At 40.8% G+C, this 22753-nt stretch overlaps 1 protein-coding gene across 1 annotated transcript; it reads left to right on the forward strand.

Moving 5' to 3' along the window:
* The first annotated feature begins 228 nt into the window (after window positions 1-228).
* On the forward strand, window positions 229-20394 carry asip1 (agouti signaling protein 1). The gene is made up of 5 exons (XM_078418860.1): window positions 229-305; window positions 4964-5037; window positions 8888-9060; window positions 13932-14002; window positions 15895-20394. The coding sequence occupies exons 3-5, from the start codon at window positions 8904-8906 to the stop codon at window positions 16081-16083; spliced, it is 417 nt and encodes a 138-aa protein (XP_078274986.1). The 5' UTR covers window positions 229-305; window positions 4964-5037; window positions 8888-8903; the 3' UTR covers window positions 16084-20394.
* The last annotated feature ends 2359 nt before the right edge of the window (window positions 20395-22753 follow it).

Raw genomic sequence — 22753 nt, forward strand, 5'->3', positions numbered from 1 at the left:
ATACATCTCTATTTGAGTTTTGACCTCCAGGCTCACAAATGTTTGTCAACTACAGCTATTCTTCCCAGCCCCTCGCCCTCAATCCCCACCCCTTTCCCACCACCACCACCCCGACCGCCAGAAGGGGAGGGAGAAAGTAGAAGAGCGAGGAAAGTAATATGCTGTCTGCAGGTTACTTTGAGAAGAGGAGGGGGGGGGGGGGGGGGGGAGGGAGCAAAAAGTGTTTATTTAAGTCGTTCCCGGGTGGCTGTTCATTTGCAGAGCTCAGAAGCAACTTTCACTGAACAACAAGGCGGTCAGAACGGGTAGGTGAACCTCTTCAAACAGTTTCCCTTCGACCTGAATCTTTAACAATGAACAGCTAAATGAGCCAGAGTTCAGGGGATATCGTGTACACTCTTCTGTTAGCTTCCTAAATAACGAGCCATCCGGTAGGCTGCAAGAATGTGAATTTAATCCGTCTAAATATTGTTTCTTTGAACATTTCCCTCCACATATAGAATATTTATATTCGTTAGCAGATAATATGTATCTGAGGTTTCAGTTTCGTGTAATATGCCTTTGAGATTTCGAGTTTGATTATATATAAATTTCTCGACATGAAAATTGTCTAAGAAGTTTTATTTGTAGATGAGACTAAGAGAGGTTGTCGATTATCGTTTTGAGGCATAAAAAATCTTAAAGAGGACTGATTAATATATATATGTTTATAAACAGACTCTGCAAAGTGTTTGACCTGGATTTGAAAGAATGTGGCCGGAGTGAAGCCGTGGTTTTATTTATCGATTTGTGATATATAAACTTGTTTAATTCCACGGTTTTAGGAGGCATGCAAATCTGCAGCATACTGGGCCGAAGAATGCGCAGTTATCGAAACAAAAACAACAAGGATTCTGCACGCAACGCTTTTGCGTACGTGTAACGGACGACAAATCTCTGCGTTATTTCGCTGTAAAGCAATGTGTGTCCGCTCTGATTAGTTCGAGCAATTAAGAATTTCCTTTGGCTCTTGTAACTGTTTATCTTCGTCCCATTCCGTGCAAAGATCTCCCAAATATTGCTAAATTAGAAAGTGCCAAATATGTTTTTAATGTTCTCCAGATGACGAGGATGACTGTTTTAGCGGTTTCAACATCTAGGGTACAACAATAAAAAGAATGATTTAGGATACCGAGTCGCTACACTTGGCTGCAATATTTAATAAACCATTATTTAACATGTCAGGACCAAACGAGGCATTAAACTGTTCCTTTTCAAATCGTTCAGCTCCATGAAACATTCAGTGACCCAATTCAAAGAAAGGAGTACTTCCCTGCCTTTGTACTCTTAAACAACAAGAGCAAAGAAAAACATAGTTGTGGGATGTGGCTACACACAAGGACGTCTGCTGTTTTAACTTCGGTTAGATGTACAATGGCAGTTGAAATATAATAAACAACTTCCTTTTGTACTGCGCCTATACATAATGAAATGTCCCAAGGCGCTTCTTAAGTGTTACCAAACGAAATGTTTCGACAGTGTCACATAAGAAGACATTTCGATGTTACCAAAGTTTGGTTAAAGAGGTAGAATTTAAGCATCATCTTAAAAGAGAAGTCTGGGAGGAGGGAGCATGGGCATTGCATGGTTTGTTCGCAAAAGAAAGATGAGAGAAGCGCGGAGGCCTGGAGGATGTGTAAGAAAATAACTGCAGATGCTGGTACAAATTGAAGGTATTTATTCACAAAATGCTGGAGTAACTCAGCAGGTCAGGCAGCATCTCGGGAGAGAAGGAATGGGTGACGTTTTGATTGATCAGGACATTATAGAGCCAGTTGAACATCCAACACCATGGGTGAGTCCAGTAGTGAAACCCAATAATGATATCAGACTGTGCGTGGACGAACTGCCTCTTCGGGGAATTGGAGTTGAATACAGATTGCACAAGTCTACATCGGAGAACTGGTAAAGCAAGAGTTGTAAAGGTAGAATGTTTGAAAAAGTGCTGCTATATCGGAAGTTTTCCTTGTCAAGCACACCTTCTCTCCAAAAGCAGTTCAGATTAAATCAGAAAGGTAGGTTAGATATCTATGAATAGAAATTAAAATAGATCTTAAAAATACTGAAAGAGGTCACTTGGGTCATTCTTCTTATGTTGAATATTTATTATAACATTGTAAAACTAATCACTATATCTACCCTTCCCTTCATCTCTCAATTAACCCATATTTCTGACCTACAAAATAACTCTTCAAAATCTCCCCCATTTCTTTGGAAATTCAGCTTCTAGTCAGCTCCTGGCACCCCTCCAACCTCTGGTAAAAATCTTGCCCTGCACATCATTAAACCTTGCCCCTTTCATCTTAAACCTATACCCTCTAGTCCTTGACATTTTCACCCTGGGGAAAAAAGTTCTGGCTGTCTACCCTACCTATGCCTCTCATCATTTGATGTACTTCTATCAAGTCTCCCCTCAGTCTCTAATGTTCCAGAGAAAACAATCCAAGCTTGTCCAACTGCTCCTTATAGCTAATAGCCCTAAATCCAACCTGCATTCTGGTAAACATCTGCATCCTCTGCCACTACTTCTTCCATTAGAAGTAACTTTTTTGTCTGTTTGCCAAAATCCTTCACTAATTTGAAAAATTATATAAAATGCCCCAATGGAGATGTCATCTCCAGTGGAAGTGTTTATAATTTGTTAAATCCCACTTCATAAGTAAAGATTCTCAGCTCAGATAGGATGCTACGGAACCTACAGAATACAAAATAACCTTTCTCGTGGGAACCTAAAAGTCCACACATCACATTTATGTTTGGTCTAATTAATGACTTTGCAAAGCTATTAGTATCTCTTTCTTCTTAAACAAATCTACAAAATGTTTCTCAGAGAATTAAGGTTTCTAAACTTCAGTCTGTGGGAAGGCCACATCAACGGATGTAAATATATTTTCAGGAGGCCTAGTTTGTTTGCTATAGGAGCTGATGAGGATGATTTTACACCTAATAGGGGTGTGAATTTAAGTGGTGTTAAAGGGAAGCCTAAAGGTGGGTGTTAGGGCCATTCAAAGTAGGATTGGATAGAGAGGAGACACAAGAAACTGACAATGCTGGAATCATGAGCAAAACACAGGTGCTGGAAGAACTCAGTGGGTCAGACTGCATCAGTGAAGAGAATGGATATGCAACAATTTAAGTTCCAGTCTAGGACAGGGAGGACTACCTTAGGGATATGGAAGCAGTGTATTCCAGAAGACAATAATCTTTATTCATTCCCTGCTTCCTAACATTCTCAGTAAGATAGTTTTGGGGATGCATAAGGAATGTTGGGGAAAAACTGGCAGCGACTACATTCTTTAACTGAATCTCAGAATTTTAGTAAAAAGGAAAATAGGTTTCAGAACACTTTCCTTTGAGGTAGATCTATGCATGGCACTGGGGTTTGAATCCACTGTTCACTACAGCCCAAGAATCTATTGGCAGACTGGTATCAATTAAATAATAATAAGCAGCCATGTCCAGGTAGCATATACCACAGCATTAGACCTTGGAGGCACAAGGAACTGCAGATGCTGGAATCTGGCATAGAACACAAAGTACTGGAGTAGCTCAGCAGGTCATGCAGTACCTCTGGAGGACATGGATAGGCGATGTTTCAGATTGGAACTTCATGCATTTGATTTTATGCAACTCAAGCTAAACATCAAATGAAAACACAATAAACTTGCAAGTCAGGCAACACTTGTGAGGAGAGAAACAGAATAAATATATGATGGGAAGATTCAGCAACAATCCTCCATTGACCTAATACTTTGTAGGTTTCCTTCTCCAGACCTATTAACTATTTCCGGAATTTTCTGTCACAACTTTGGATTTCCAACATTAATTAGTTTCATCTGCAGAAATTAAAATAACAGAAAATATTTTCAATCATATTTTCAGTCTGCCAGGGATGAATAGAATGTGCAATCAGGGAACTAAATACATTTTTTATAACGTTCAAATCCTGGCTATGATCTAGAGCACAGGTTTTCAAATTGCGTTCCAAAGAAAATGCCAAGTGATTCAACGTAGGCAGATTGCAGTAGAAATCTTGGCTGTTCTTCCTTTCTTTAGCCGGGTTAATACTGAGGCCATCTGCAGTTCATTTATTAATTGTCATCTAAAGTCAGTCAACTTACAATGGACCTTCCTGGGCTAAAATGTGTCAGAGCCACTTAGAGAATAATTCAGTCAGGATCAAACATGCACAATAGGATATCATGAAGAAGTAGATTGTCTGAACTATATTTTCCTGCCTGTTGTCTATATATCTTGATCCTCCTGTGGTCCAAAAAGCAGTCTAACTCAGCCTTCATTCTGTTCAATGATTATAACACTGAACAGAATACGGTACGGCACAGGGACAGATCCTTCGGCCCACATTGTCTGCGCTGAACAAGATGCCGTTAAAGTAATCTCTTCTGCCTGCATATGATCCATATGCATCAATTCCATGCATATTCATTTTCCTCTCCAGATGCCTCTAAAATGCCACTGTCGTATTGGCCTCCACCACCCCCATCCCCGGCAGCGCTTTCCACTCTGAAATGTAAGGCCACTCTGTGTAAAAACAATGCCTCACACATCACCTTTAAACTTTGCCCCTCTACAGCTGTAGAGCAACCATGGTGGTGCAAATTGCATAGAAGTTTGGTGCTGAGGTAAGCTGTGGTTAGAGATGTGCAGGGTTGTTTAAGAGCCTGATGGTTGATGGAAAAAAGCTGTTCTTTTACCTGGAGGTAACCCCTCCCATGCTTGTGTCTATTCTTATCTACACTTTTTATTTTGGAAGAGGGCAAACACTATTTCTACAGCTATCTCCTTCAAAATCCTTGGATGTGGGTCCTCATGTCTTGACATTTATTGTGTTTCCATGTCATTCATTTCTCCAACTTTAATTTATTCTGAATTCAAATTTCTTTCAACTCTTTGTTTACTCTAGAGGCACAAGAAACTGAATCTGCAGAAAATCTAAGCTGCTGGAGTAACTCAACAGGTCAAGTATCATCTGTAAAGGTAATGAATGTCCTGATTTGACATGCCTCCAACCACTCTTACCACCCTTCTACAGATGCACCTAGCAGCATGCATCACTGCTTGGTTTGATAACTGTTCTGCCCAAGTCTGCGAGAAATTAAGAGTTGTGGACTCTGTTCATCACATATACCAACCTACCTCCATTGACTCCATCTACACTTCATGCTGCCTCGGGAAAACATGGGAAGAAGGAACATGTATGGTGTTATTTAGTGGTATCACAGTTGTATTACTTGGATGTGGGCAGCATATCTAGAAACAAACTATATCTTCACTCCATCCTCGACACTTTGTGCTTTCCTTCTCCTTTGTATTTCTTCTTCCTCCTGTACCTGCTGCACACCATGCTGTTAGCAAGGTCTGAACTCAAATGATCACAATCACAATCATACTTTATTAGCCAAGTATGTTTTGCAACATATGAGGAATGCCATTTGCCATACAGTCATAACAATGATGGTGAGGTTATGAAATGTAGACTGCAAAACGCCTTCACCAGGGGTCCTTCATAGTGGTCCAGAGCAAGCCAGCGGTTTGATCATTCTGTGTAACAGCAGGCCCTTGTCTACTGTTCACTCAAATGCAAACACAAGAGACTGCAGATGCTGGAATCTTGAGCAAAAATAAATGATTGTTTGGCTCAGTTTGAATAGAGGAGTAGGGATGACATCAATAATAATCCCAAAATCAATAATAATCCCAAACAGCAGTAGAACAAATTAACTGGTCATTCATTCAGTGCTAAAAATGGAACGCGACCATTCAGTGCATTTAATTTTATGCTCATCGTGCCTTGAAAAGTACATAATTAAAATGAATCCCTTTAGAATGATTCATGTATCAGGATCACTAATTGCAATTTGAATCGTAATTAAATACCAAATGAAACCATACAGCAATAATGCCACAGACCGCACCTTTATCTTATTAGCAGAGTAAAATATTTTATGTTACACAACAGCATGGATTTACGAAGGGGAAATCATGCTTGACAAATCTACTGGAATTTTTTGAGGATGTAACTAGGAAAATTGATAGGGGAGAGTCAGTGGATGTGGTGTACCTCGACTTTCAGAAAGCCTTCGACAAGGTCCCACATAGGAGATTAGTGGGCAAAATTAGAGCACATGGTATTGGGGGAAGGGTACTGACATGGATAGAAAATTGGTTGACAGACAGAAAGCAAAGAGTGGGGATAAATGGGTCCCTTTCGGAATGGCAGGCAGTGACCAGTGGGGTACCGCAAGGTTCGGTGCTGGGACCCCAGCTATTTACGATATACATTAATGACTTAGATGAAGGGATTAAAAGTACCATTAGCAAATTTGCAGATGATACTAAGCTGGGGGGTAGTGTGAATTGTGAGGAAGATGCAATAAGGCTGCAGGGTGACTTGGACAGGTTGTGTGCGTGGGCGGATACATGGCAGATGCAGTTTAATGTAGATAAGTGTGAGGTTATTCACTTTGGAAGTAAGAATAGAAAGGCAGATTATTATCTGAATGGTGTCAAGTTAGGAAGAGGGGATGTTCAACGAGATCTGGGTGTCCTAGTGCACCAGTCACTGAAAGGAAGCATGCAGGTACAGCAGGCAGTGAAGAAAGCCAATGGAATGTTGGCCTTCGTAACAAGAGGAGTTGAGTATAGGAGCAAAGAGGTCCTTCTACAGTTGTACCGGGCCCTGGTGAGACCGCACCTGGAGTACTGTGTGCAGTTTTGGTCTCCAAATTTGAGGAAGGATATTCTTGCTATTGAGGGCGTGCAGCGTAGGTTCACTAGGTTGATTCCCGAAATGGCGGGACTGTCGTATGTTGAAAGGCTGGAGCAATTAGGCTTGTATACACTGGAATTTAGAAGGATGAGGGGGGATCTTATTGAAACATATAAGATAATTAGGGGATTGGACACATTAGAGGCAGGAAACATGTTCCCAATGTTGGGGGAGTCCAGAACAAGGGGCCACAGTTTAAGAATAAGGGGTAGGCCATTTAGAACGGAGATGAGGAAGAACTTTTTCAGTCAGAGAGTGGTGAAGGTGTGGAATTCTCTGCCTCAGAAGGCAGTGGAGGCCAGTTCGTTGGATGCTTTCAAGAGAGAGCTGGATAGAGCTCTTAAGGATAGCGGAGTGAGGGGGTATGGGGAGAAGGCAGGAACAGGGTACTGATTGAGAGTGATCAGCCATGATCGCATTGAATGGCGGTGCTGGCTCGAAGGGCTGAATGGCCTACTCCTGCACCTATTGTCTATTGTCTAAAACACAGAATATACTCCGAAGTATGAGATACGGAATGGTAATTGTCTAACAATTCAATAAATAATCTTCATGCAAAATAATAACTGGTCATAACTTGTATTTTGTCAAAACTGCAAGTATTTTCTGTTTCTTAGTTCGCATTGCATACTTCAGTATATTATTACGACACTTATATATTTTCAGACAGTGCCTGAGTCACAAGCAGGAACTGCACCTGCTGGAATCTTGACTTACACATAAAGTACCAGAGAAACTCAGCTAGTCAGGAACCATCTCTGGAGGACAGGATAGTCGATGTTTCGGGTCGGGACCCTTCTTCAGACTGATTGAATAAAGGGCCTGGTCTGAAATGTCACTGAACCATGCCCTCCAGAGATGCTGCCTGACCCGCTAAGTTACACCAACTCATTGTGTTTCAAACTTCAACTTAACTTTTAGGCTCAGGAATTGTATTAATAAGACAGTGCAAAATTAGATATACAGTAGTGGTGGTTACTGATTATCTAAAATGCAACAAAAGTAATCCAGGCCCTAACTTCCATGTGTTCCACACATGGAGAGTAGATTGCTACTCCATAATCACAAACCATGATCCCCTCATTTCATGTCCATTAATCTTTGGAACATATTTCTGTTAATTTGAATGTTCTGCATCATTCACTAAGTTGCCAGGCTCCAGACACTCCTTCCACAGTATTCCATTTTCTTCAGAAACTTCCTGATGCTCTGAAATCCAGAGTTATTACATGTAGCAGTTTATAGATTACATTTGTATGTGGATATGGACACCACACTCCAAAAATGTACAGGTTGTTAGGTTAATTGGCTTTGGTAAAAATTGTAAATTGTCCCGAGAGTGCGGGATAATGCTAGTGTACTTTAGAGATACACCGCGGAAACAGGCCCTTCGGCCCACCGAGCCCATGCCGAACAATGATTGCTGTTCGGTGTGGACTCGGTGGGCGGGAGCCTGTTTCCACGCTGTATCTCTAAAGTCTAAAGATAACTGGTTGAAGGTCAGAGAGTAAGAATAACCATTTTGGAAGACTGTAAGATGCTACACAGGTCAGTACTTCCCTCGCAGCTTTCCACAACTTTGATTAAAAAGACAAAGTGTAACGTTTCCAACTTTTGCCATGATAAAAGTTCAATGGGCAAATGAGTGGTAAAGAAAAAAAGTCATAAAACATAGAACAAGACAGCACAGGAACAGGTGAACTAAATGAGCCCACTGTGTGGATTGATTCTGGTATCCCAATATTCATTCATGAGCCAATTGACCAGATGAATTATTTTTACACTTCATTACAATATGTAAGATTTTACTGAGCACAACCAAATGTTCATATTTGTCCACATAATGATAATGATTATATATCAAAAGTATATGACTGACTATAATAATATATATTAGAATATGTATAATAAAATATTATTCTAATACTCAAATTTTGGACATTTTGAGGTTGTGAATAAAGCTGTAGATTTGCAAGGACTTCCTTTCTATTAAAATACATTGTTATTCTTGCTGCAGGTACACAGGCAATGACCGATTTTATTTTGTCCACTCTGTAGTTCACCATCATCCAAGATGGCTAGGACCGTGTACTGCTACTGGATTCTCCAATGCACCTGCTGCATCCTTGTATACTCACACCTTGCTATTGAAGAAAGAAAACCCGAAATTCCACAAAACAAGAACATTTCGGATCTTCATCAATCCATGTACACTGGCATCTCCATAGTGGGTCAGTTACAATTTATTGGTTACTAGACCAAGTGGACCCGTTGGGCCCAAACCTCTCCTGCATTGGTGCAGCACCCGCTCCCCCTCCCTCTCCCTCCCTCCCCCTCCCCCCCACCTCCCCTCCCCTCGTTCTCCCCCTCCCCTTTCCTCCCTCCCCCTCCCTCCTCCCCTTCCCCTCCCTCCCCCCTCCCCCATCCCCTCCCCCATCCCCTCCCCTTCCCCTTCCCCCCACTCCGTGCCTCTCAACCCCCCTTATCCTCCCTCCTCCCTCCTCTCTCCCTCACCCCCTCCCTCAACCCTCTCCCTCCCTAGGGGATAGATTTAAACTTTAAAATGTGAATAACTTTTAAAATATAACACCAATTTCAATGAAACTTCTTCCATTAGCACCAAAGGGACGACGGTGAGTTAAGGTGGGCCTAAAATTGTTGTGCTATCGTAAACCATTTTGGCTGTAGTTCAGGAACAAACAAACAAACAAACGAGAGTTTATATAGATTTGGCTAGCAAATAAAATATTATTCTATTAACTGTGTCGCAGTTTTATTCAGAGGGTAAAGCAATTAATGGAGTGTATTGAAAATCACTTTTTGGTGTGAATGAGTAATTCATTTAAAGTCACCGTACTCTGTGATTAAAAAGATGCATCTTTAATTCTGGTGACATTAGGTTTCCAGGAAATGTTACCCCATTGGACACAAAGTGCTGGAGTAACTCAACAGGTCAGGCAGCATCTCTGGAGAACATGGATGGGTGACGTTTAGGGTCGAGACTCTTCTTCAGACTATAACCAGTTATTAACTGCTGAGGTTACAGCAGAATTTGGCTTTAAATGATAATTCCAAATTGCCTCATGTTTATTGATTTTTCTAGCTGTTCAACAAACATTATGGAGTTTATTAACCAAATATATTCTACTTGTCCCTCTAGGTGGGGTCATAAGTTTGGAAAATTGTTGGCATAGCCTTGATGAATTGCTTGAGCACATTTGCAGATCGAGTGTTGGTGATGGAGTGAATGGTCAAGCTGGTGGATGGTGTGAAAATTAAGGAGGCTGCTTTATCCTGGATGACGGCAAGCTTGAGTGTTATTGAAACTTCACATCCAGGGAAATTGAGATTATTTTGTGTCTTGTAGATGGTGGACTGTGTTTTGACAATCAAGTCACTTGCCCCAGCAGTTACCACTCACACACTGCACACATTTACTCTCACAATGGCTGCTCAAAAAAAACTTCTAACAGACTCTTTCCTCCAGGAAAATAACCTCTGCCTATCCGATCTCTCTCCGTAACTAAAGTCCTCCAATCCAGGCAACATCCTGGTGAATCACCTTTGCTGTTCTTGCTATTTAATGAAACATTTCGCTGTTATCCCCAAGACCGAAATAAATTGTGGTCTATCACACAAACTCTCCACCATTGACTCCATCTACACTTCCCGTTGCCTTGGAAAAACAGCCAACATAATCAAAGATCTGTCCCACCCAGGTCATTCCTTATTCTTCCACTCTGGCAGAAGGTACAGAAGCTTGAAAGTGCGCACCGCCAGACTCAGAAACAGCTTCTTCCCCTTTGTTATCAGACTTCTGAACGGTCCTTCCACAAGCTAGAGTACTGTCTGATTCATCTCTATCCCATTGCGGACATTGTACTCTGTCTCTGGAACTGATGCGCCACCATGCTGAGAACTATATTCTGCACTCTCTAGCTTCCCTTTTGCTCTATCCATTGTACTTGTGTTTGGCTTGATTCTATTTATAATGTTATCAGATCTAATTGGATAGCATGCAAACATTGCTTTACATTGTATTTTGACATACATGACAATAACAAACTTTAAATGTATCAGGGGACTTGACCAGACAACTTCAGAACCAACTACAGGATGGCTTCCAAAGTGCACAGACTGGACTCCAATTAACAGTTAGCATTTCCTCTAGCATTTAACTGCTGAGATGTCTATTCAATATGGGAGTGATAAAACTTTGAAGGAATAAAGACCTGACGACACCAAAAGGGTGAACAGAAAAGCATAAAAATGCAATGTATGGTACTTACTATCATGATGGACAAAGGATTATATTACTGCAATACCTGGCTGCAATCAAAATATAGTAATTCTTAATAATTTGCCATTGGAAACTAAAATAAATTTTAAGGACATTGCGGTTGTTTTTATAGTTTTGGCTAAGGCTTTTGATTCTGTCAGATCATAGTTGTCTATTAGGGCCCAGATAGATTTGGTGTGTGGAGATATTTCATTGGTATTGTTTTAGATCTTTACACAGACTCTTCTACAGTTATTGAGAGAAAGAAGGGAAGGAACGCTCCTATTCATATTAGGAGATGGGTGAAAGAGGGCAATCTACTCCCCCCTATTTTAATTAATGGGCATTTTATTATATTTAATGGAAAGGGTTGGAAGTGGTTTTAACTTGATTGACTGGGATATGTAATGAAACAGAAAGATTGTACCTGCAACTATTATTGTGAATTAAGAATGAAATACTGTTCAGCGATATTGCAGAAATGTATGCAAGAGAGTTCATTTGATCAAATATCTTCTCATTCAACTAGGAAGAGGTATTCAGTTGGTCATGCAGCATCTAAGGTTAGGACCTTTCTTCAGACTGAAGAAAGGTCCCGACTCGAAACATTGCCTGTTCATTGCTGCCTGACCACCTGAGTTCCCCCCAGCACTTTCTGTTTTGCTCAAGATTCCAGCATCAGCAGTTTCTTGGATCTCTAGGAAAAGATATTGTGGGAAGTGATGTTGAGGAGAGATGTAGATCTAATGGATGAAACATCAGTATAAGTACAGTGTTTAGTGAATTTATATTAATAATGGAGAAGGGCAAGGAGTTATCTAAATTGGAAGAGGTTTGACCTTTTATTGAATGAGAAGGGTAAAATAAAATTAAAGTTTGACAGTGCAGACTGTTACAAAACGATGGATAACCTTTAGGGAAGTAATGCTTCCAGTACCACTAGGTTTATTCTAATAAGAGGAAAGCAAAATCCAGGCTCCTTCAATGAGAAGAGAGATGGAGAAAATAATGAACAAAACTAAAAGAGCATGTATGCCATACATTTTTCAAACAAGAGCTAGGCGAGCTACAATAAAATATATAAAACTAGACCAAGTGGATCCGTTGGGCCCAAACCACTCTTGCATTGTTGCAGCATCCTCTCCTTCCACACTCTCCCCTCCCCTCCCCCTCCCTCCCCTCTCATTCCCACTCCCCCATCCCTCCCTCCCCCTCCATCCCTCCCCCTCCCCCCTCCCCCCTTGGATTGCCTCTCCTGCATTGGTGCTGCACCCTCTCCTTCCCCACTCCCTCCTCCCCCACTCCCCCCCTCCCCTCCCCCCAACCCCACTCCCCCTTCCCTCCCCCACCCCCACCCCCACTCTCCTCCCCCAGTCAACCCACCCCAACTCCCCATCTCGCCTCCCATCTGCTCAAAGGGCCCCAACTGCGCAGGCGCGGACGCATTTGTTGTGCGCACGCGCGGATGCGGCGGCCATCTTATGTAAGTACCAGATCAACGGATCCCAAACTACGCAAGCACGATTTTTTAAACTTTAAAATGTGAATAACTTTTAAAATATAACACCGATTTCAATGAAACTTCTTCCACAGGACCACGGGACGACGGTGAATAAGGTGTCATGCTATCGTGTACCGTTTTGGCTGTAGCTCAGGAACAAAGGAACAAACGAATTTTAATATATAGATGATATAAAATAAAGTATATAAAATTATGAGAGGCACAGATAAAGTCGACAGTCAAAACCATTTTCCTGGGGTGGAGATTTCAAAGATTAGAGGGTAAAACTTTAAGGTGGAAGGGGCAAAGTTTAAAGGAGATATGCTTTTTAGACAGAAATTGCTGGGTGCCTGGAACGTGGTGTCAGGGACGGTGGTGGAGGCAGATACAAGAGCGGCATTTAAGAGGTTTTTGCGTATGCACATAGACAGGGAATGGAGGGATATGGATCCTGTGCAGGCAGATAAGATTAGTTTAACTTGGCAACATGTTTGGTACGGAAGTATGGACTAAAAGGCCTGTTCCCATGTTGTACTATTCTATATTCAATCTGAAGTAGAGGAGACTGGGAAAGAGAATATAAGAAAATAGTTCATGTAAGGACCCAAAAATATTATAGTAACATTCAACTAGCAATGAGTACTATGCCTGGACCTAGTAGGGTCAAAGATTACTGATAAGAGCTGCAGGGGACGGCTTGATTTATTAATGAATACTTTGCATCAATTTCTACTTAGAATGAGTAAATTGACAGAGTAGAAACAGAGATGTGAGAGATACTGGATGATGGGAAAATTGATAGAAGGGGTGGACTGGAATGACTGGTTATACTGAGAATGGATAATACCAGGTCTAGTTAATTGCATCCCAGGTTCCGAAGGGAAGTGTGAATGATGGCAGCAAATGGCTTGCTGGGGAAATTAAAATCGGAAAACGTGACCTCCTTGATTGAGAAAGGAGGTAAGGATATTCCAGATAATATTCCAACTCACTGCCATTCTCTTATATTACAGCTTAGGCCTGGGAGGGATGCCCTTTCTCCGTAGGCCTCAGACAATGCAGCTTCAAGAGCTGAAAGATTCACTTCTCTTCAACATGCAGCATTTTTAATTACAAAATTGGATCAGTTGTGGCTTCAGTGTCGTCGAGCAGCAGTTGTAAATTTAAGTAGATAATAGCACCAAGGCAAAACGATCATTTACATCATTTACTTTTGCAATATGTCATTATGTTTCTAAAGTTTTGTTCAAGTTCTATCATCACATTTTACAACATTTTTCAAAATTGCACTCAATACTTCAACTGTCTTTTGTTCCTTACAGAATTGCCAAGTCGCAGAAAAATGAGCTTCAGAAGAGAGAATGGAAGAAGAGTCCCCATTCAACAGAAAAGAGTGAGTAAAATCACAGCCTTCTGAGGGATGACTCCTACTTTGGTAGTCCCTCAGGATCAAGGGCGACTAGTTTCCTCTCCACAGGTCCCTCTTAAATCTCTCCCCTCTCACCTAAAGTCTATGTCCTCTACCCTGCGAGAAAGACTGTGAGTGTTCATTTTAACCATGTCACCCTTCTGCCTCCTACACACCAAAGAAAAAAAGGTCCAACCGGTCCAACCTCTCCCTATAACTCAAGCCCAATTTCTTGTGAATCACTTCTGCACCCTTTCTAACTTTCATTGTAGCTGAACACATTGTTCTTGCAACAATTATTGTCACAATTATTCACCACATCCCCATGCAATAAGTGTGTGGTTAAATGACCAGCTGAACTGCTACATCTCCAGAGAATTGTTGCCGTTCCCAGTGATAGAAATCCAAAGTATTAAATGCTTCTAAGCTCCTTCAAGGATCATTTAATTTGGATAATCTCTTTAAAGGGATCCAATGCCAACAAGGTACAGGCGACGTATATGTTTAGTTTAGTTTAGTTTAGGGATACAGCGCAGAAACAGGCGCTTCAGACAACCGAGTCTGCGCCAACCAGCAATCCCCACACACTAACACTACCCTAAACACACTAGGGACAACTTTACGATTTACCAATTTACCAAGCCAATTAACCTACACACCTGTACGTCTTTGGAGTGTGGGAGGAAACTGGAGCTCTCAGAGCAAACCCATGCAGGTCAGAGGGAGAACGTACAAACTCCGTACAGCCAACACCCCTAGTCAGGATCGAACCTGGGCTTCTGGCGCTGTAGGACAGCAACTCTACCGCTGTGCCACTGTGCCACCCAATTATGATATTGCCATTCTCACAGAATTTATGTGATGTGATTCAACATGCATTTCTCGATGTAAGTGCAGATTATGCAGTTCTGTGTATATATCTTGCCTCTCCCACCCAAAGTAGCATTGACCAGAGGTAAACAGATGTCTCCCATCAATGTCAGCTAATTGCCAAAGAGTTACTAACAAAGTTGAGATTAATGCAGCAGAAAGAGTCATATCACATTTAAATAATAATGTTTAAAGCAATGCTACATAGTATGATACAAGATAATGAAGAAAAATAAAAATATAAATGAATTCTGTGTAAATGCAATCCTCTTGTCACCTCCTTGTTTATTCTTGCTATCAACCTGCTTGTCCCAAACACTGGAGATAAAGTTATGCATGGGCTTCATTCTAGTCATATACTCTTTGTATTGAAATCAATACAGGTGATTATTTAGTTTAGTGTAAAGATATAGCATGGAAATAGGCGCTTTGGCTTTCTGAGTCCACGCTGACCACCGATCATCTAGTTCACCAATCACAAAGTTATCCACTTTCTCATCCACTCACTACACTTGGGGACAATTTAACAAGAGGCCAAATAACCTACGATCCACATGTCTTTTGGCTGTGGGAGAAAACCTGGGAACCTGGAGGAAGCACACAAATGGTCATAGGGAGAATGTTCAAACATCGCAGATAGCGCCTGAGGTCAGGATCGAACCTGGGTCTCTGATGCTATGAGGCAGCAGCTCTACCAGGTGTGCCACTGTGCCGCCCTTGCGTCACTGGGTTATAGAACTCTTTCCATCACTCAATCTCCCTTCCTCTTATAACAATTAAAAGCAAAGCTTGATGCTATATTATGGTTGGGTTTATTACATTTTCTACCTAATTTTCATCACTTTTTAATGGTGTCCAGAACTTTGGACCTTCATCTCTCAGTTGTTTGATAAGGAAAAAGTACAAAGATCAATAACAAAATTATATTCTTCTTCTGTTAAGTAACATTTAATACGGTGATTGTACCATCATTTTCTCATCTTTACTTTTCATTTCCTTAAATTCAGAACGGGATTACAATGATCCATAAGGTGAAGAAGCTAAGAGCGTACAATGGTCACTGTGTGCAGCTCTGGGGAATGTGTCTACCGCCATCTCCACCATGTTGCCATCCCTGTGCCTTCTGCCATTGTCATTTCTTCAATGCTGTCTGCTATTGCCGGAAGCTGAATTCCAAGTGCTTGGACAGAACATAAGTGGTTCACTTTGTGTAATTAACACAAAGTTATACACCTGAAAAATATATAATATGCATGTTTTCTCTTTGGTTATTGTTGAATTTATCAAGGGTAAGGGTAACAGTGGATTCCAATTGACTAAGAATTATCTACAAACCACCAATAAACTCTTATAGCCTTTCACCGTATTTGATGTAAGCTACTTCTGTGGAATTAAAGAATCCCCCAAAAATTATTTGGCTAAAGAATGAGGAGTGGAGGAATGCAGCTGGAGTAGATGGTCATCAGCTTAATATCCAATTAGTTTATTTTATTGTGTACCTCAAAAGTTCAATAACAAAGATATTGACATAACAACGTATTTCTTTCACTCGTTTCCACTGTTAATGTCAAAAACAAAATATGCTTTATCATCTATGCTTTTGCATCTCTGAAGGTGCCACCTCTTTTATATGCAGCACAAATTGTTTGAGACCTAACAAGTCTCTGGAAAAATCACGTTTCATAAAAGTTGAGCACTTCAATAACCCTAAAGACTGCTCTAGTAAACTTGTGTTTGCCTATCTAACAAAAAACAATGTAATAAGTTACCAGTGAATTTGGATAAATGTGAAATTTGACCAATTAAAACCTTATGGCATAATGAGGCAGTGGCTTTCTTACTAATTATCCAATTAACAATAGTCTAGAATCATTGAGAGCTGAGTGAAAAATATTTAGCTCTCAAAGGTAGGTCTTCTTCTCCACATCCCAACCACGTGGCAGTCTGATTATTCATCATCAGTAATGCTCCAGAACAGACTATTGGAGGTAATCAGACAGATTCCAGCCATACATGGAAAGGACGGGTACGCAATGTATCTCGATATTTCTACTCACATGGATAGTCTTAAAGCTTGTGAAGGCAGAGAAACCAGACACCCAAAATTACATTCTTTCCAAGTGGAAATTTGAATTGTCACAGGTATAATTTCCTTTATTACATCTGAAACACACAGTTCTCAGACAGGAGTGAGTGGAAAAGGAGATAGAAACCTATTTTATCAAGGTTTCATATCTATTAATCTATTGCTCTGGATTTTTCACCTGTCTGAAATAATCACAGACCCAAAGTAACAATCCAGGATATGGCATAAGAGGGAACAAACATATATTTGTTTGTATGATTGAGAATTTTTATGCTGATTCTCAAATTTTGTAAATAGCCAGATGTGACACAGACACGATGTATCTTCCAGTTCTATAGTTCATACCTTATGCTCACTTTGTGTAGTAATTTGGTTATCTAAAGTATAAACATATGATGATGTGCCAAGTTTTGCAAAATTCCAGTCTCAATTAGAAAAATTATTTTCTTCTTACTAACATGTATAGGAAAGGTTTCGAGGAATAAGAGCCAGATGTTGATAGCTTATTTAACCTATCTATATCCCTCTATAGTCACTTTATATGCTCTTCACAACTTATTTTCCTACTTACCATTGCGTCATCAGCAAATTCAGTAACTACACAAATCATCTGTCATTTATATAAACTGAACAGCACTCAAGCCTCAGTAATAATCCTGTGTAAAAACACATGTTATATCTTGCCTACCAGAAATGGGTCAGTTTATATCTCCTCTCTGTCTCCTGTTAGTGAGCCAATCTTCTCTCCACACCCGTGTGCTTTCTCTTCCAAAATGTACCCTGTAGGTGCCTTTTGGAAATAGAACTATAGAATATTATTGGCATCCCTATATCTACAACACGTTAATTCTTCAGAGAACTCCAATAAATTGGTCAAATGTTATCTGCCTGTCACAACCATGTCCAAAGACGTACAGGTATGTAGGTTAATTGGCTGGGTAAATGTAAAAATTGTCCCTAGTGGGTGTAGGATAGTGTTAATGTACGGGGATCACTGGGCGGCACGGACTTGGAGGGCCGAAAAGGCCTGTTTCCGGCTGTAGATATATGATGATATGATATGATATGATATGATATGATATGTGACTTTCCTTGAATGACATGAATCTTTCTAAGTGCTATGCTTTCACATTTTTTATATAAGCGTCTAATATTTTCCATATGACTGATCTTAAACTAACCAGCCTGTAGATTCTTGTTTTTTTCAGTAAAGGAGTTACAGTTGCTGTTTTCCAACCAAGGGAGTTTAGAAAAAAATTAAACCGATACATTAACTATCTCACTGATTCATTATATTACGGCCCTGTGATGAAGTCAGGTTTGCTCCCACACCCAAAGCCTTGCTGGTAAGTTAATTGGCTGATGTAATTGACCCCTGGTGAGGGACAGAAGAATTGACAGAAGATGGGGAAAATAATTGGGGAAACTGGGACTTATGAGAAAGTTCTGAGATTTGGAATAGAGTTGACGGGCTGAATAGCCTTCTTCTAATTCGATCTTAAGGGAAAGTACATCAGGTCCAAGGCCATATCAGCCTGTACAACTCCTCCCCCTTCTGTAGTGGGGTAGACTGACACCCCTCCCCACACCCCTTCCCAAATCTTTGCACATCCCCAATCCTTTCCACACCACTATAATTTCTTGTTTCATGTATTTTGTGTTTTATGACTGTTGGCTGATCAATTTCACTCCTGGGATAAATAAAGTTCTATCGTATTGTATCATATCGTAAGTTTCCTGAGGTCTTCATTCCAATTCCAAATGAAGTGAGGGTTTAAATAAGGGCAGTGACATCACTTTCTCTCAATCTGCCCTTTTTGCTTACAATTATGAAATAGCAAACCAGAAGAATCATTGCCGAAGAAGTTAACATCTCATGAGGAGGTGCAGTACAATGAGGTGCACCGACAGCAAGGAGACAAGATGAACAAGCAATAAATATCATTAAATATTACGTATGGAAAAGTGTGAGGTATTGTTTATTTGATCTTTAGAAAAGGGATTGATTGCCCTGCTCTAAAGCTCAGAAACAGTGTGGATGATTGGGAGGGTGGAATGATAAAATAGAGAATAAAATGCAAATCTAAATCTAATATTACAGCTTAACTACAAATAAAGGAACAAGTATACAGAATAGTTATCCAATGCCTGATATCATCATAGAATTACAGCTGTCAGAACAGTGATGGATATGCACAGTAGCAATAACCAACAATATCCAAGATTTGATAGACAATAAGTAGCACAAAATATGGATGTCTATAATTGCAATATATGTAATAATTTAAATAAAGCAATGGGAGCATGTTCCATTATTGTAATTCTCTCTTGTATGAAAATTATGATGTTTTATTAAAATATCCGTCCACCTAATGCAAACTGGCATTCTTTGGGGATAATCAAAACCCAAGAAACACTAAGATTGGGTAGGTGATTCTCTTATATTATGATGTAATTGAGAAGATGAATGCAATTGAACTTTTCTACCTTATAGCTCAGAAGCTGGCCAGCTCAGTTTCCTGAGTTTTTGGGATGGGGAAGACCATAAGACCATTAAAAGAAAGGAGCATAACTAGCCCACTCAAACCAATCGTCCATTCAATATAATCATGGCAGATCTGACCCAGGGTTCACCTCCTCTTCTGCGGTAATTCCCCATGGCCCTCAATTCTTTGATCTACTTTATATCATAGATTCACAGAAACCGCTCCTCTCGCCCGCCTCATTCATGGCGACCGTGATGCCTATCTATCATAATCTCATCTGCCCCCATTAGGCCCATATCCCTCCATATCTTTCCCATCTAAATCGCAGTCCAAACACCTTCTAAACAGTTTTTGCACTTGCCTCCATCTCTTCTGAAGAGGCTTTTCAGATATTCAACACCCTCTGTGTGAACAAAATACCCCTCAGAGCTCGAAATTTCTCACCTCTCACCTTAAACCTGTGCCCTCTAGTTCTGGACTAGACTGACCTGCCATAGGAAAAGGATTCTGATTATCTACTGTAGGAGCCATTTTGCATTTATTAGTTATTTTAGTATAGTATATTACTTTGTATCTTGTTGTACTATTTTTGGGCACTAAGAGATTAATACTATGCTTATGTATATGGACTGCGCGGAGCCAGATTAGCCAGAGGAGCTGCCAGCTCCGATGTAATGCTTCAGTTCACGAGAAATACCTGCCAATAGAAGGTCGACAAGAAGGATTTTTAACTATAAGAGCCTACTAAAGTAATAAGATTTTGGTGGCCAAAGAAAATACAAGAAGTGTCTACTGGATATAAGGTCTGGTAGTTTTGTATAAGTCACGAAGGAACCATGGTAGGATATTAGATTTTTACCAAGTTAATCAATAACAAGTTAATGACAAGAGATATGCCAATATGTTTTATTGCAACTTCAAATAAATGACTAACTAACTGAATCGTGGTGGAGATCTCTTTGTTGTTGGTTATTTGCGTTAAGAAGATGCCGTTCCGCTATCCTTCGTCAACGGCAGCTTTGGGGCTTGTTAAGAAAGACGAGAAGCTGACCGTAATATCGTAAAAATCTACCTTAGCTGGAGCGATCAGTTTGAATTTGTTCTTCAGAAGCGTTTAGCCAGAACTTGCCTTCGTGAGATACAAAGTGTGAGAGCTTAACTGACCTAGAGGGATTTATTGCTAAAGTTTCTCAACCGTAGAATAGAACGAGCTATCCTCGGTGACGAAACATAAATTTGTCTCTAAGAGTGATTTGAAAAGTTAATTAGCTCGTAAAGAGACTGAAGTTGTTTGGCGATTGAAACTTTGAAGGATTATTTGTCACTAAAACTTTGAAGATAAGAAATCGATATCTGCGTTAAATTGGTTTATAAGAAAACCCGTTAATTGCAGTAAGCCTTTGTAAGGCTGCTTTCCGTAACTCGTACTGAAAGGTTTGGAATGCGAGCCACAAAGCCACGACCTTGAAGAGTGGCTAGTTATCAGCAAAGATAATAGAGGAGCAAGGTAGACCACTCAACCCTAAAAACCGTAGTAGGTCATGTTGAAAGACTGGAGCGACTAGGCTCGTATACACTGGAATTTAGAAGGATGAGAGGGGATCTTATTGAAACATATGATTATTAAGGGATTGGACACGTTAGAGGCAGGAATGGGGTACTGATTTTGAATGATCAGGCATGGTCACATTGAATGGCGGTGCTGGCTCAAAGGGCCGAGTGGCCTACTCCTGCACCTATTGTCTATTGACCCTTTGAGTGTATATAAGTAGATCTTATAGTTGCCACGGGCATATTATGATTAAGTGTATGGAAGTTATTTTGACCCACACGCCCTCAGCGATGAATTAATTATTTATGCACAGCAATTAACCCATGCTTTACCAGTCCTGCATTCCCAGGTACGAGGCACAGAAGCCACTACCAGTTACATAAGGGGACAAGTCCATAATGCCAGGAGACTACGTGCTCAGAATAGACGAGGTTAACTTATAATGAAAGTGCACCTGGTGATCATCTGTCTCAAAGCCTTGCTGATTCCAGGTATGATGGAGGAAAGAAGTGCAGGCCGGACCAACCTAACCACATTCACCACCTGTGCCAAGGAGATGTACTCTAATGCGATGATGATAACCCGGAGGGATTTGGAGAATGGAACGTCAGCCGACTGAAGGCCTGTATTGGACTTTTGAGGCATCTTCACTTTTCGTGACTGTTGAAGGACCGTCATCATAAAATGTTACCTTGTTATTGGACTAAGTGTAAATTTGATGATGTATGTCCAAGTGCGGGAGGTTGGATTCCCATAGAACTATGTCTGGTCTCTCCACTACAGAGATGTAAACGTGATCTCCAGTTTCTCGGAGAAGTCCCAAGAGGTAACTTATTTCTCCGAGCTCACTCAGCTGTGTAGTTCCCACAGTCAGTTGTTTGCTACCCACCCATGAACTCAGTCCAGGCATTATTCAGCATGACCAGAATGGGACCCCCTAAAGGGCGAAAGCAAAAATAAAGACGCCTAAACCTATCCACCTTATTTATGAATCCTTTACTGCCCCGTCTGCTATTTGTCTTCCGTTATCAAAGGGTAATTCACATTCACAGGACCTAGGTTTGGTCGGAGATATCACCAAACCGTGCAAATTCACACCCAATGATGACCTCATATTGTTTCCACCAGGAAGAGGAGGGATGCGTATATGTTAATAACCCGAGCAACATCACATGCTTGATGTCGTTTTGTGATAACAGGACCTGTCAGGTCAAAGATGGCCAAGGGAAGAGTAAATGCCACCACTACACCTGTGTTCCTCTTGCTATGGGAATCCAACTAGTCTGTGGAGTATGCAATAGAACGCATGTGGTGGTAGGAAACTATACGTTCCCACTTACCCAGATGACTAAAGAAAGAGGTGGCAGAGATGCGCAATGGTTCTCTGAGCGGTTTAGGGACAGGATAATGATAATGATAATGACACCCAGATGCAACGTGACCTGGGTGTCATGGTGCACCAGTCATTGAAGGCAAGCGTGCAGGTGTAGCAGGCAGTGAAGAAAGCGAATGGTATGTTGGCATTCATAGCAAGAGGATTTGAGTTTAGGAGCAGGGAGGTTCTACTGCAGTTCATATCATATCATATATCATATATATACAGCGCGGAAACAGGCCTTTTTCGGCCCACCAAGTCCGCGCCGCCCAGCGATCCCCGCACATTAACACTATCCTACACCCACTAGGGACAATTTTTACATTTACCCAGCCAATTAACCTACATACCTGTACGTCTTTGGAGT

Source organism: Rhinoraja longicauda, chromosome 22 (assembly GCF_053455715.1).
Source record: "Rhinoraja longicauda isolate Sanriku21f chromosome 22, sRhiLon1.1, whole genome shotgun sequence".
Classification (NCBI taxonomy): domain Eukaryota; kingdom Metazoa; phylum Chordata; class Chondrichthyes; order Rajiformes; family Arhynchobatidae; genus Rhinoraja; species Rhinoraja longicauda.

Excerpts from the sequence above, each read along its gene's own strand:
- asip1 (XM_078418860.1), top strand. The coding sequence starts at position 8,904 with ATGGCTAGGACCGTGTACTGCTACTGGATTCTCCAATGCACCTGCTGC. Across the intron at positions 9,061-13,931 it reads CACTGGCATCTCCATAGTGG|AATTGCCAAGTCGCAGAAAA; the intron begins GTCAGTTACAAT and ends TGTTCCTTACAG. Across the intron at positions 14,003-15,894 it reads TCCCCATTCAACAGAAAAGA|AACGGGATTACAATGATCCA; the intron begins GTGAGTAAAATC and ends CCTTAAATTCAG.